Source organism: Synchiropus splendidus, chromosome 9 (genome assembly GCF_027744825.2).
Source record: "Synchiropus splendidus isolate RoL2022-P1 chromosome 9, RoL_Sspl_1.0, whole genome shotgun sequence".
In the NCBI taxonomy this organism is placed as follows: Eukaryota; Metazoa; Chordata; class Actinopteri; order Syngnathiformes; family Callionymidae; genus Synchiropus; species Synchiropus splendidus.
The window spans coordinates 10,689,081-10,702,953 of NC_071342.1; the positions used below are offsets into that span (position 1 = coordinate 10,689,081).

The 13,873-nt window shown below is 40.4% G+C and overlaps 1 protein-coding gene across 1 annotated transcript in view; it reads right to left on the bottom strand.

Annotated features, from left to right (window-relative positions):
* The window catches only part of LOC128764678 (contactin-associated protein-like 4), a 55,205-nt gene that overhangs the window by 21,762 nt on the left and 19,570 nt on the right, over positions 1-13,873 (bottom strand). Inside the window, exons 4-10 of the mRNA XM_053874651.1 lie at positions 11,861-12,008; positions 9,857-10,060; positions 7,734-7,906; positions 7,530-7,661; positions 6,339-6,606; positions 4,555-4,698; positions 45-213 (exon numbers count right to left, since the gene is read on the bottom strand). Coding sequence (XP_053730626.1) covers positions 45-213; positions 4,555-4,698; positions 6,339-6,606; positions 7,530-7,661; positions 7,734-7,906; positions 9,857-10,060; positions 11,861-12,008 — 1,238 coding nt within the window. The remainder of the gene's footprint in view (positions 1-44; positions 214-4,554; positions 4,699-6,338; positions 6,607-7,529; positions 7,662-7,733; positions 7,907-9,856; positions 10,061-11,860; positions 12,009-13,873) is intronic.

A 13,873-nucleotide genomic window follows, 5' to 3' on the forward strand; every position in this document is an offset into this window, starting at 1 on the left:
ATACATAAATAGCATCACACTCCAGGCATTCAATATCCACGTACCGGTCAATGAAGCCACACATGTCAATCTGCAGCTGGCTGTAGTTTCCCAGCAGCCTTTGCTGCACCTTGATCAAGTCCACCAGCTGGTCGTCCACCTTCAGCAGACGCATGCAGCCCTGGAAGGTCTTGAAGGGATTTTCACACTCCTGGTTTTGTTCTGGAGGACAACCTGCGACAAAAGTAAACATGCATGTAAATTGTATATAAAACTCCTAGTAATGCAGGTAACACTGATGGGTGAAGCAAAGGAACTGGTGTGAACACAAGCCTTGCTTTCACATGATAATGCTATAAGCGCATTCATCCACTCTTTTACATTGCTTGTGATACGACAATATTAGATCATGAAACGCAACTTCGAGTTGTTTTTTTTTCTTAACCCAATGCGCCTCTAACTCGACCACTCACCGTCACGGCAGAACAATGGAGTGGTCTTTCTCTGACCCGCGACACCGGACTGTCTGCACAGCAATGCTAACGGAGCTAATGGCTAACTTGACGTCTCGCTGCCAAAACGTTATTTGACCCTTGTGGTGTATGTGTGTAACGTTGAAAGCATTCAAGCAAGATTCAACAAACTATACAAAACTAGAGTGAATTGTATCAAGTATATTACAAAAGGAGTTTCATAAAGAACTGAATGCCTTTAAACAGTGCATGTCAGATTTCGTTGACAAAATGGTTTTCTAGGCTAATAATCCGTGAGAGGAATCTGTCATGATGTCTACTTTGTAGAAGATGAAAATAGATGAAACAGTAATGTAGCAGATGGAAAGGCGGTTAATGCGCCTGCTGCGTTTAGTGGCACTAGCCAACCAATCACCAGGGGACGCTGTTGCTACTTAAGTGACGTCTTGGCACCGTCATGTCTCTCTCTCTCTGTCTCCCGGCGGTTTTGGTTCCGGGTCACCCATAAGGTGTCTGTCCGTGTCACTGCCTGATGTGGTCCGCCTGCCTGATGCGGTCCACCGGAAGTTCCGGGACTGGAACGGGATGTTAGTAACACACATGCGCATGTTCTACAATTTGTGTTTATTGGTTATATCACGAAAAGTTGTGATTTTATTTTTTTTATTATTGTTAAAATAGTCTATATTTAACATCAAAATCTGGAAATTCTACATTTTACACACATGCGTAAGTACACAGTATTTACTGTGTACGCGCACGTTTTTAATGACGTCATCACGTTGTCACAATCCAGATTTAGAAATTGTATGTTAGTATCTGATATTCTATTTTTTAAAGTCCAGCAATATTGAATCAATAAACATTTGAAGCTCCACTATATACATTTGACCTGTGCAATGTATTGCTTCCAATGTATTATCATTATTGTATGAAAAACATTCTCCTTACATTTGTTTCACATAGATTTAACAAGAGCAGGAGTGAACACTTCTGTCTACTGTGGTGTGGAGCTTGAATCTGTTGTTGGATATGTTGTTGGATTAAAAAAAAATAGAATAAAAACATACAATTTCTCAGGCAGTGACAGTCTGCACAGACAAGTGGCTTGGAGTTTTGCAGCGCCAGTTTAATAAGTTTGATGGCGGTGATGCTGGTGTGATCGCTGTCACATGCATGGATGGTAAGCTCTTGTTCTCCCCCATCATTCTGGTTTGTACTTTAGTGAGCTCATGGCGGGGTTTTAAATATATAGATCCGTTGCCAGTAGCTGCGCTGCTTCCTCTACCGCCCTGCATTTGGGCAGGTGCATCGTCGTGTGCCAAAGTCTGGTAAGTGACAAACTATGTAGTGATGCAGCACTTGGATTGACCATAGCTCCTCTGGTTTAGATGTTGCTCAGTGGAGCTGTGAAGGCGCATCACCAGATGGGAACAACCACTGCTGTTTTGTTCTGTTTTGTGCTGCGCAATGTTGTGCCACGCAGTTTTGTACTGTTTTTGTATTGTTTTGTTTGTTTGTCTTTATTTCTTTCCCCTTTTTCGTCGAGTCTGTTTTTTTCTTTATTTTGATTATGTGATTTGTTTTGTTGCCTCGTATTTTTATTGCTTCACATTAGGACGACTGGGTTTTTTTACTTTGTGCGGGTTTTTGTTTTTTTGTTTTATGATTTGTTCATTCTGGGTTTTGTCTGTTCCTTTTCATTAGTTCATTATGGAGTTAGTCTGTTATTTTGTTTCAAGTGTTTTGTTTATTCATTTGCTGCTGTTACCTGGTCTGCTACTTACACTCCGGTGGAGAGACTCATTTTGTGTGCTTCTTGTAGCTGCTGGGACCCGGTGGTGGAGGTGACCTGGTGGCGGGGTCCTTTTGTCGTGTGCTGTGCTTTTGAGGACACCTGTCTCATCTCTCTTGAGAAAGCGGACGTGTCCCTAGTTTCGTCATTCTTTGGGTGAAATTCCAAAAGTGGCATTGCTGGACTCTTATAATTTGGCTGCATTTGGTATCCCTACCTACACTTGCACCCCATCACTCCAGGGCGCTACATTAATACGTTCTAAAGCTACTATCTTTAATGATCATGTTCAACAAAGAGACATTGCTGTAAGGTCTTTTCTTTTAGCTAGTAACAGCAAATAGTTAAGTTTTTGTATTGACGTTGTTATTCACGCCATTACAGACGGACAAAGACGATAAAGCTTTATTTAAGTTCCGCGTTGTAGAACAGACCTGGGCAAAGTGTGGCCCGGGAGCCAAATGCGGCCCCTTGACTGTAGTTATGTGGCCCTCCTGGAGTCAGAGTAAAACTGACATTCTCTCTGAAATTTTTCATCAGAATTGAAAGTAGATTTTGAAATGCATGAGACAATCTATAAATGGAATGTGGTTTAAATTAAATAAAATACAACAAACCAACATTTTCTGTGCATTTTCAAAGTGTAATCACGTGATATTTATTTTCAATAGCTTTCTTTGGGTTACAGTATATAACCTGGCTCCCTAGGAAATGTAACTGCCCACCTCTGCTGAATAATGAAGACGAAGGCACAGCTTTTTTCTTCTCTCGCTTTATTACATCATGAGTGTCATGTGTTTCAATAAGGAGCAGCAATCAGAGTGTGAGCATCAAAACGTCTGTTCACACTTTTATTTAGAGTTGACTGTTAAAACAGGCGTCAGAGTTAGAAACTATTCTTCTTCAATCAATTCCAGAACAATCGCCAGGGATGATGAAATGTGGCGCATCTCTCAGCAGCTCCAAGCAGCTCTGCAGAAAAAAGGACTGAAATAAGTCCCCCACATTTGATAACACACCCAAGAACCGCGGTAAGCACAAAGAATGATTTACAAGTCCCATACAAACACTGTAACGTGACTGGCGCGGTTATTAGCATTGTGCCAAATCGGTTTGGCCAGCTATACGTTCACTGTACGCTTCGACAGTGCAATACGACAAACAGCAGACATCGATAACTGAGTTAGAACTTGAACAAGTTCATAAGTTCATATATGCTGCAAACATATATACTACACATACAACCAACAAGCTTACACACATTTGTTTCCCTTAAAAATGATTTGGCAACACAACAGAAACAGCAGTGAACACAAAAATTACTTACAAGTCAAGAAGTAACATCGCCAATTCATGATCAGACGAAAAGCCCTTCGTTGCTCTCAGTTGTCGCCAGGCTGTAAATGCGCCTCCTATATTAACTCTTGTCCGGGATATTGCTCTGTCGGTTTCACACTTTCTCTTCTTGGAGTCCTCACTACAAACTTTTGCGTCTGCCGTTCTGCCGTAAAGTGTCACGGTGGGGGTGGAGTTGGGGCTGTGATGCCACGCGCAGAACACGCCCCTGGGTGGCTCGCGCAGAGAAAGTTACAAGCTTGACAGCTGGAGAGTCTGACTCCATGCTCATAATGAAACCTGTCATCTCAGGTTATATGAAAACAATACAGTATATTTATGTCTAAATGTTACGCATTGTTGCGTTAAAATAAATAATCGTCATGTCTTCACTGATAGTAAGATTATTAAGTTACGTGTTTATTGAAAACCATGGTTTATGTTGTGAGAGTGCTCTTTAATCAGAGTGTGGTTGTTTACCTTTAGTTATACTTACGGTCTTCACAAATGTTGGCAAAAATCTGTGCTTTCTCCTAAATTGTCTGTTTATTCCCCTTTTTGGACTATTTGACTTATAGAAGTGGTTAGGTTGCACTCAGCAAAAACTTGCAAACTAGTCTCAAAAATACATGTTAGATCGTGATAAAATCTAAATCGTGATTCCGCAATTATATATAATATAATATTTTTGTCAGATTGCCCATCGCTATTTCTGATTATTGTTATAGATAATGATTTACTTTCATCTCAGTCATAATCTGATCTAATGTACTGTATATGCTTCCTCCAAAGCACCTTCAATAGCCCTCCTTTAATTGTATATATTTTTCATGTCAGCATCTACTCAGTGAAACAGGACTTAAGAGATGTACATTTCACACCCACATGGTGCTGCAATGCTGCCGTGAAGGTGAATCACAGTTCAGAAAAACAGTACAATGAAGCTGCTGTTAGAGTTGGTATTTCTTTTACCTCCAAAATACAGTCGTCCCTGTGCTCTGACTAACCCTGGGGAGTTACTGTGGGCTTCCTCCTCCTCGTCCAGCCTCAGAATCCAGCGTCCTCGACCGCTGCTCAATTCCACAGAGTGCCACTGGCCGTCATTCAGAGCCGAACCTGACATCACACACAGACTGGAATTTAGACAGCATGATCATAAGATTTTATTGAAACGCTCTGTTCTTATTTTACCCTGAAGAGCTGCTAATGAAGTGGCTGGATATAGATGGATAAAAAAAGAATAAATAGGGATCAAAGCCGCTGAACATTTGTCGGACCTGAAAAGTGCTGCAGAGGGATTAATAAATAGATATTTTCTTGATCATATTTGGATCATATTTCACTCTCTATTTGCACTGAGCACTGAGGATTTGTAGGAATATTGGTGACATTTTTCCAGTTTTAATTGCAGCAAAATGAGTGCTGATTTTATCACTTTCATTAATGAAGGGGCACAACGTTCTTCAGGAGAGTGTTGATTTCCTTCTGAGCTGGTTAAAGTTAAATGATTTCTGAGGACAAACACGTGGCAGTTATTTAGAGCAGGGGGCTGGAACTGCTCCTCAGAGGGCAGCAGTGGGTGCAGAAGACTTTAATCGGTTGTCAGCTGGGTGCTGCTTGAGTCAGCCGACACCGACACCAGGTTAGACTGTGTGTGCTTGATGGGTTGGAACAACAACCTGCACCCACTGTGGCCCCTTTGAGGACCAGTTTGAGAGACCTGAATTAAAGTGAAAGGTGCTGCACAACCAAACAAGTGAACTACTACTTAACAACTTAACTGCTTGTTAAACTTAAAAGTTGTGTTGTAATTTAAATGAATCTACCAGTAAATAAATAGTAAATTAAAAGCTTGGCATTTAAAAGGTTGTTTTACAGAGAATAAATTAATATACATAATAAATAATAATACATTAAAAATAAATAAACACAACTAACATCCGACTTATGACCTGCTCAACTTACATCGACCTGTACTTACGACCACGGCCAGTAGATGCTTCTTTTTTTTAATTCAACGCCTGGCACTGCAGCACCGAGCAGCCTGGCATCGCGTACAACAGTTACGGCTGTAATAATAAGATATTTTCTATAGAAAAAGTTACTTAATAAACACAACAGATTGACACTGTGTATCCTATACAGTAGCACCCATAACCCTCGCCTCAGGCAATTTGAGTAGAATTCGACTTACGTCCAATCTGACTTACGACCGGTTGGTTGGAACCAATCCTGGTCGTAAGTCAGATGTTACTTGTAAATGGTAAAGACCATACAACAGAGAGTGTAACACTATCTAGCCAGATAACTTCACAGGTCAAGCACTATAACAATGCAATCCATCCTCACTCCCATATGATAATATATTCACGTTGGGATAGTGGACTTGCGTGTCCTATGCATGTCGCCAAAAGCAGTCTTCAGCGTTGCATGCTGACACTTAAGGCTCTCAGCTGAAGCACAAAAAATGATTTTATGATTTAATATAGTCATGTTGAGTTTCTGCTATTGCTTCATCTGAATGCTTGGTCAACAATGCTGTTTCAGTGGCAACAAAATCCACTAACCGATGGAGAAAGGAAAGCCTGACTCACACTTGAACACACAACAAAATAATTCATGAACACATTACTTTTCTTTGTCGTGTTGTTAAGAGGTCCTCCGCTGTTTTATTGTGATCACAACTCAATGTAAAAATTATGCATTTATTGAGCGTGACTCTTCAAGAGACCTTGACAAGTGAAAAGTGGACCCACCCAAAGTGAGCTCCAGCAGTGTGTGGCCGCTCTTCTGGGTCTGCAGATGAAGCGAAGTCTCGTTCAGAAACAGCCACACCGTTCCTCCATCATCCCACATTTGAAAGCTCAGCAGCAGCCCAGCTTTGTTCCAAGTCCGAAACTGAAGCCGCGCAGAGAAGCCCGAAGTTGGCTTTTCTTTTGCTGCTGGCAACCACAAGAAGCTCTGGGGACCATTGAACGTCATGGCAACCAACACAGGCTCGCTGCAGGAAAAGCTCACATTTCCCTGAAAAGGATGATGAAGAGGAGTTTAAATACTGAGCATTAAGTTACCAAAGCTAAAGAGCAAAAACATGAAAATGCATGAATGATCTTGCAAGGTTGAGTATTAGCACCATATGCGCCAAGATCTCATCTGCTATCCTCCTTTAAGAGTCGATTACCATAATGATAATTTCCAGGCTGGAAATAAACAGCAGCCGATCAAAGTGAAGGCACCAAAGTCACCCCGAAGCTTGCAGAGGTCAGAGGAAGTAATGGGGAGGCAAACAAGGAAGGAATAAGTGAGTGGGATTCAATCTTGTACACTTTGGAGAAGACATGGTTACACTCAGTCCACTTCTGCTCAACAACAATGATAGATCCCATTTCGTTGGGCCCACTGGGAATGCTGGCTTTCTATTTTCAGTCAAGTATGAAAAGGTGAGACTCGCCATCAAATCTAAAAAGCTCTTTGTGGGCAGTTAAAGGGGTTTGCATGAAGACAGGATGAAGAGGAGAGAATCTTCGTGGTCTACTTAGTGATCACACACATGTCATATACCCCTGTCTTGGCTTACACTACACATGTCTGCATACAGCCACTTATCCATGTTACAGAGACGAGGTTGGCGGAAAGAAGCTGCATTTCCTGCTGTACACTGAACAGTGAGAGCAAACCTCGACCAAGCAGCTTCAGTTCCCGCCCCCAACACAATGACAAAGAAAGAAAAGAAAGAAAATGGTACCTTAAAAAAATATAAAATCATAAAATAGCAATAACCAGACCAAATCACATGTAAACTGCCCGCTCATAGCCATACATTTTTATTTTGCACTTTTTGACTTGATAGATTAGTTAGTTTATTATAAAAGTTGTTATAATAACTTTCTTCCACCAATGGCCTCCAGGAGCAGAGCATTATAGCCAGATCTGTTTGGACGACTTACCTTCACGGCAACACGCTGGTCTCTCTGTTTCACAAAGTCCACTAGGTTCAGACCGTTGTAAACAAGATTTTCCAAACACCCATACAAGTTTTTCTTCTGAAATCTGAGGTCTTGGTCCACTCCTACACTCATCTGTCCAAAAACACCAGAACAGAAATATTGATCAGGTGTCGACCAAACCTTTGTGAGCAATGCCACACACACCTTGTCGTACTCCCAGTGTGGGACTTTTGGTGCGACCTGCACCCACAGTATGCTTTTGTCCACAGAGAAATTGAGGTGAGTAGCGTGATGCTCCACGGCGACGTGATGCCAGTGTTGGTCATCGAGCAGGCTGCCCAGGGTCACACGGTGCTGGCTCTCTGGAGATGAGCTGTCTGGAGTTTGGTGTGGAGATGACAAAGAAGAGTTGAAAACTGAAAGGAATATGTGAAAATAAGATAATTCGCAGGAAAAGACAGAGTCTTGTGATTTTTTTTTTTTCTGGATTGCCATTTTTTCTACTCATGCAAGTGACTGTGGGACCAACAGACTGTGGGGGGGGGAACCAATACTCCTGAGAGAAAAAACCACAAGCATTGTGTGGCGCACATTGCCTCACGCAGGACTTGAACCTATGACCTTCTTGTAGAACTAAAAGACAAGACCTCCAGTCCTAAAGAAAATACATTCATGATTTGCATTGTCCATCTTTCTGCAAGATTTATACACCCGGATTTTCGGATCTGCAGTCGCTGACTTGCCCTCTATTTCATCCACACTTCTTAACCTTGCCTCTCATTCAGCGGTCAGAGATTTGTGAGCTTTCCACTGAGAACCTGAGACAGAGGGGAGTGGCTCCTCATCACAAACACTTAATCCTGGAGGTTGAAGATCAGTGTAATGAGGTGCAGAGGTTATTAAAATTCATTCCAGTTCACAGTGTTTGACAAACTATAATTGGACGTCATATAAGAGAGAGTTATGTTGTTACAGATCTGACGTGCGAGTAATGGGAGCAAATTTCTGTTTGAACATTTTATCTCAGTGGTTTTGGACGGCATCATGAATGATGAACTTGTTTAGCAGGTCTATTCTGAAGACCACCATATGCCTGCTTCAGCTTTACCAATAACAAATTCCATTTTGACGCTGACATCTTGCGTTTTCTACAGAAGAGGATTAGGGCCAGAGAAACTTTACAGTCTCAATTTCAATTCAGAATTCTGACTTTATTTAGAATTCTGAGAATAAAGTGAGACTTTTTACTTTAATCTTAGAATTCTGACATTAATCTCAGAATTCTGAATTAAAAGTGAGAAATCTGAGATTAATGTCAGAATTACTTACTTTAATCTGAGAATTCTGTCAGAGATAAAAGTTAGAATTCTGATTTTATTTAGAATTCAGAGATTAGAATGAGAATTCCGCCAACTTTTTTTTTCTTCTGAGCTATGCGGTGTTTAAGAACATTCATCATTTCCAGGTGTCCAACAACAAAATGTAAACGGACCGATGACATCTGTAATTCAAGAGGAAGCAAGTAAATGGAGAGAGGAATAAACCAAGGAAAGGTTGGATGGAGAATAAAAAATCTTCAATATGCTCTCAGACATTAGAAACTATTTTTCACAAGAAGGAGCAGCGGTGAGGTGGAGTGGAATGAGAAGTGAGGGGCCCAGCTTCTAAAATACAGTCATCAATCCGAGAGAGAGACAAGTGCAAAGTCCAATGTGTTTAACAGTCGATGATCAGTGGTTTTTCATGTCTGTATTCAAACGTAGACGTCAGTGGGCACATGGTTTGTGTCAATTCAGTCGCTGCTGACTGGATACAATGGTCTCATGGTCGAGCCGATGAATGTAAAATGACTTGCCGGCTGTGTTAACAACACAGTGCCCTGATACAGGCAGATGTGACGCTGCCTTGTTGGTTTCATCTCCGTCTCATCCACTCAAGATTCACACACCAGGTTTGACATTGACATCCGATTCACAACACTGATAAAATCTAATTAACTAAGATGAAGTGGCTTCACTGTGAACGTTGCTCAGTCAAACTGAGATCAAGTGCATTCAACACGATAAACACTGCCACACATCAGTGTAGCGACACGAGGTGTTATCAGTGGCACCTGAGGCGCATGGGACACCAGAGTGAAGGGGGAGCTGGATAAACAAGGAAGTGTTTATGTTGTGAGGGGGAGGAAGGCTTATTCCGACTTGGATTATGTTGCTTCATGTTGGGACTCATTGAGTCCAGCTCGATGGATTCATCACCCCAGACAGATGTAGGACCCTAACACCAAACTACTGAAGTGAAGATTTCAGCATCCACAGAACACGTACCTTTCTGAAGGATAAGGTGGAGCTTCCCTCCCTCTAACTCCAGCACCAGGCTCCTCTGGCTTCTGTGTGTAGCGTGAAGGAGAATCCCAGAATTCCTGAAGGTTTTAAAGTTGAAGGAGATGCTTCTCCGGTCCATCTGCCTCATACTGGAACTGATGTCGTACAAAAGCCCGCTACGCCCATCGAAGCTCACCACATCAGAGTCTGAAACAAGAAACTCATCATTTATCTGGTGACTTGAGTGGTCTGTCTGCGTTCCAAGGTGAGTTGGAATTCAGTTGCAGTTTAAAATGGCGAAGACTGGATATGTGCCATATGTGCCAATTCCAAACATAAAGACATAATGAAGACAAAATAAAGAACATCATGAAGACAAAGACTCCATAGGACCTGTCGCTTTCATGGAGTTCAGAAACCTCTAGGGGCTTCGGGGCTCCAGCACCCATGGAATCGGCTCTTGTCACAGTGACGAACGAGGGGAGCAATGTTCAGAATTCCGCCATTTGAAATGAATTAAAAATAATGACTGAATAATGCTAAAATATCTTTTCTGTGTAGTTTCTCTATTCTTATACAATTTCCTGTCAGATTAATGAAGTCATAAACTCATTAAAATCTAATTTTATTCTATTTTATGGAAATGTATCATTTATTGTCCAAACCGATGACATATTAACATTAAATATGGATCATTCGCATGAAATATGAGACATTTTGCAGTGTACTGTCTAACAAAAATAGTGTGTTTAGTTTCAATTCATGAGCATTTTGCAAAGATCTTGCAAAATTAATATTGAAACAAACATCATAGAACTAAGCAGTATTTGTCACAAGACATTTAACTGCATTGTTTTGATGATAATTTATTCTGTGGTGCACAGTAAATGTTCGAAAAAAAAAAGAATGGTTAGATGTTAATTGTTTAAATATAATTTTGTGGTAATTTTTTATGTGCCCCATTGTCATTGAGTTTGTTTATTCTGATTGGACTGTTTATTCGTTGGTGTTTTCGACAACTTTTGCTAAGAATGACGCCTCTACGCACTCTGTTTGGACCATTGGCACGAGATTAACAAGATTAATCTCTTAATAAATTATTTTTTTATCTTAAAATATATTTTCTAATGACATTAATCTCATAGTAAATTCGTTTTTTTTGTCTTCTTCTAGATGTAATAGTTGGTTACACTTAAATGTTCATATTCATTGTTTAAGTAGTTTCTATTGTTTGAAATCGAACTGTGTGGAAAAAAAAGATAAATATAAGGGATGCTCCGATCAATCGGTCACCAATCTTGATCGGCCGATCTCAGCATGATCAGTGAAAGCCGATCACTGCCTGTCATTGCTGATCACAACAACCGATCACGTGTGGCAGCTGGCGCTCTGATAAAGCACCGTGGGTTGTGATGCGTCCGCTCCTCCCTTCTTGCTGCTCACTCTCCAGCAGCATGTCTGCTGCGGACCACTGTTTCTCGAGTGTTGTAATAAGATGTGACCGAATCCATTGAGGCTTTGTGTCGGGTGCAGCTTTCTTTAGCCAACTGAATCTCAAACTTTTGCCAACGTCCGGAGTGGGAACTTTCATAAACACAAAGGTGGAAGACAGCTGCTTCCACTTCTGCTACAAGCAGCTTCACCCAAAGGGCTTTTCAGTTGCCCTTCTGACAGAATAGTTGCTGCATTCTGCTAGGTTTTTCTATTTTCGCCCTCCTTGAAGAGGTATATAAAAAAGTGTCTGAAATAAAATGACTTAACGGTTCATTTCTCACGTCATGAACACACACACACATATATATATATATATATATATATATATATATATATATATATACACACAGTACGTATATATATTTATATATACATATATGTATATATAAATATATATACAGTACATATATATACATATACACTTCCATAATTCAGAGCAATAAAATAGTATTATGATGATGTTTCCCTGAGCGGCATACAGATGAGATGGAGTGTAAAAATTGCCAAACTGACTGTAAGAACATCCGTATGCTTCCATGCGAAGTCCGATTCGTCCATTAGCATTCCAGTCCAGGGGGATAAGCCTGACATAGCGAGCGATCACCGGATGGCGGAGATTGTGCAGAACGACACTGTCCGCATTCGTGTTCCCTGGAAACACCTGGACAACAAACAAAGTAGTAGTAAAAGTTCCAAGATTCCTGTCCGTCTTTCACCACACAGGGGCCTAATTGCTCTCAGAAGAATGCCATAGTTAACAGCCGAAGTAATGCTCTCCTTTATGGAGGTTGACTCCTGTTCCCAGAGGCCTCTGTAGACGTTAAAATCCTAATGAAGGGAATATTGCAAAGAAGGAGCGGCGTTCCTGGTCACCGCTTCCTCAATCAGGGGGAAAATTTGATTTGCCAAGCACTAAATGCAGTTTTTTTTTATGTATTAGGTGCTTTAGTAAGCACTCGTCCAGTTGGGAATCACATGTATTAGCCTGCTCAGTCCGCTGATTTATTGTGAACCATTTTTACATCCTCTGCTGATGTTTTGTGGCTCTGCTTCCCATGAATTGAACAAATGCAAAAATGACCCAGTTGGGAAAACAAACCGACGAACGACAATACTGTGAATATGTGAACAAGAGAGAGACAGAAGACTATTTTTAACAGCCCTCATTTTTTTTTGTGGAGTTGCAGTACATTTGAATTTTTTACCTGAGGATTAAGTAGGTTTAAAACTTGATTATTGCTCTGTGTATTCAATAATTGGAATTTTCCTCTAAAGCACATTAATATCTTTCAACTTTTATTAGTTAAAAGAACACTTGGCATTGGCTCTCACAGTCTCTTCGCAGAGCTGCCATTAAAATGCTCTTCCAGGGGTGCAGAGCAAGGAAGTACAAATGTACTGAAGTACATTTTTGTAGTATGTGTACTTCTCTTGAGTAAGTTATTGTGTGGAGAATGTTTACTCCAATACATCTGACGTACTTTTACTTTCATTTCTATCTATCTATCTATCTATCTATCTATCTCCTTCCTTCAGCAGGAAACAGGTCAATGCAACTGCGGTTCTGTATATCATTCAGGGTAACTGTCGAGAGCTCTAAACATATGAATCAGGATTTATTTTTTTCACAGTGTTTTTATTTAGATGTTGATACCTGAGTGTACTTGTAGTACAAACCATGTAACCATTATTTGAAAGCATATATCGCAGTATCAGTTTAACAGGTATGTGCATTCAATAAATTCATTAAACTGAATACAATCTCTGGTCTCACTTTAGACTACAGTACACATATTACCATCAATAAACTACGTATTCCTGTGAGTATTAGCAGAACATCAGCCCATTATTAGTCATTGTAAAATACTGTTTAGCGCCTTCTTTTGGCTCGGAATAAACTCTAGATTCACTCTAAAGGAATTAGCTTATTAATGGTTAATATGTTACCCCCAAGTTTTACTCAATTTTTTATTGTGGTCATTAAAAACAGTCCATATTGACTGAGAACCACATTTGGAGATCGCCACGTGGTGCCACGTTTGCTCGACTGGTAGAACATTAAACTTGGTTCAATGCCAAGACATTAAAATAATTTTTTTTTTTTTTTTCCACACAATACCAAATGAGCGCATAACACTATTGCAAACATGGTTAATGTAATCCTGTAGGTTCTTCGTCATTAGGGTACGAATAAAAGCTCTAATAAACAGGCAAATACTTCATACTTCATTTAGGTTTGAAATGTACTTTTAAACATTATTGTAGTGCAAAAGCTCAATGTCTACTTTTCATTGACCGAGGTAGATTTTTCTTACTCTATTTTTATGTTCATTCAACGTTTTTCAGTACTTCTTCCGGCTCTAAACAACTTGCCTTCACCCCAGCTCAACCTAACAGGGATGTGAGTATGGAGGACTCTAGGACTCCACACTTACATATTCGTAAGCAAGAGCATCATCTGGAGGCAGTTTTTCACACATAATGCAGAAATATAATCAGAAATTCTTATTATATTATTCTTATTGA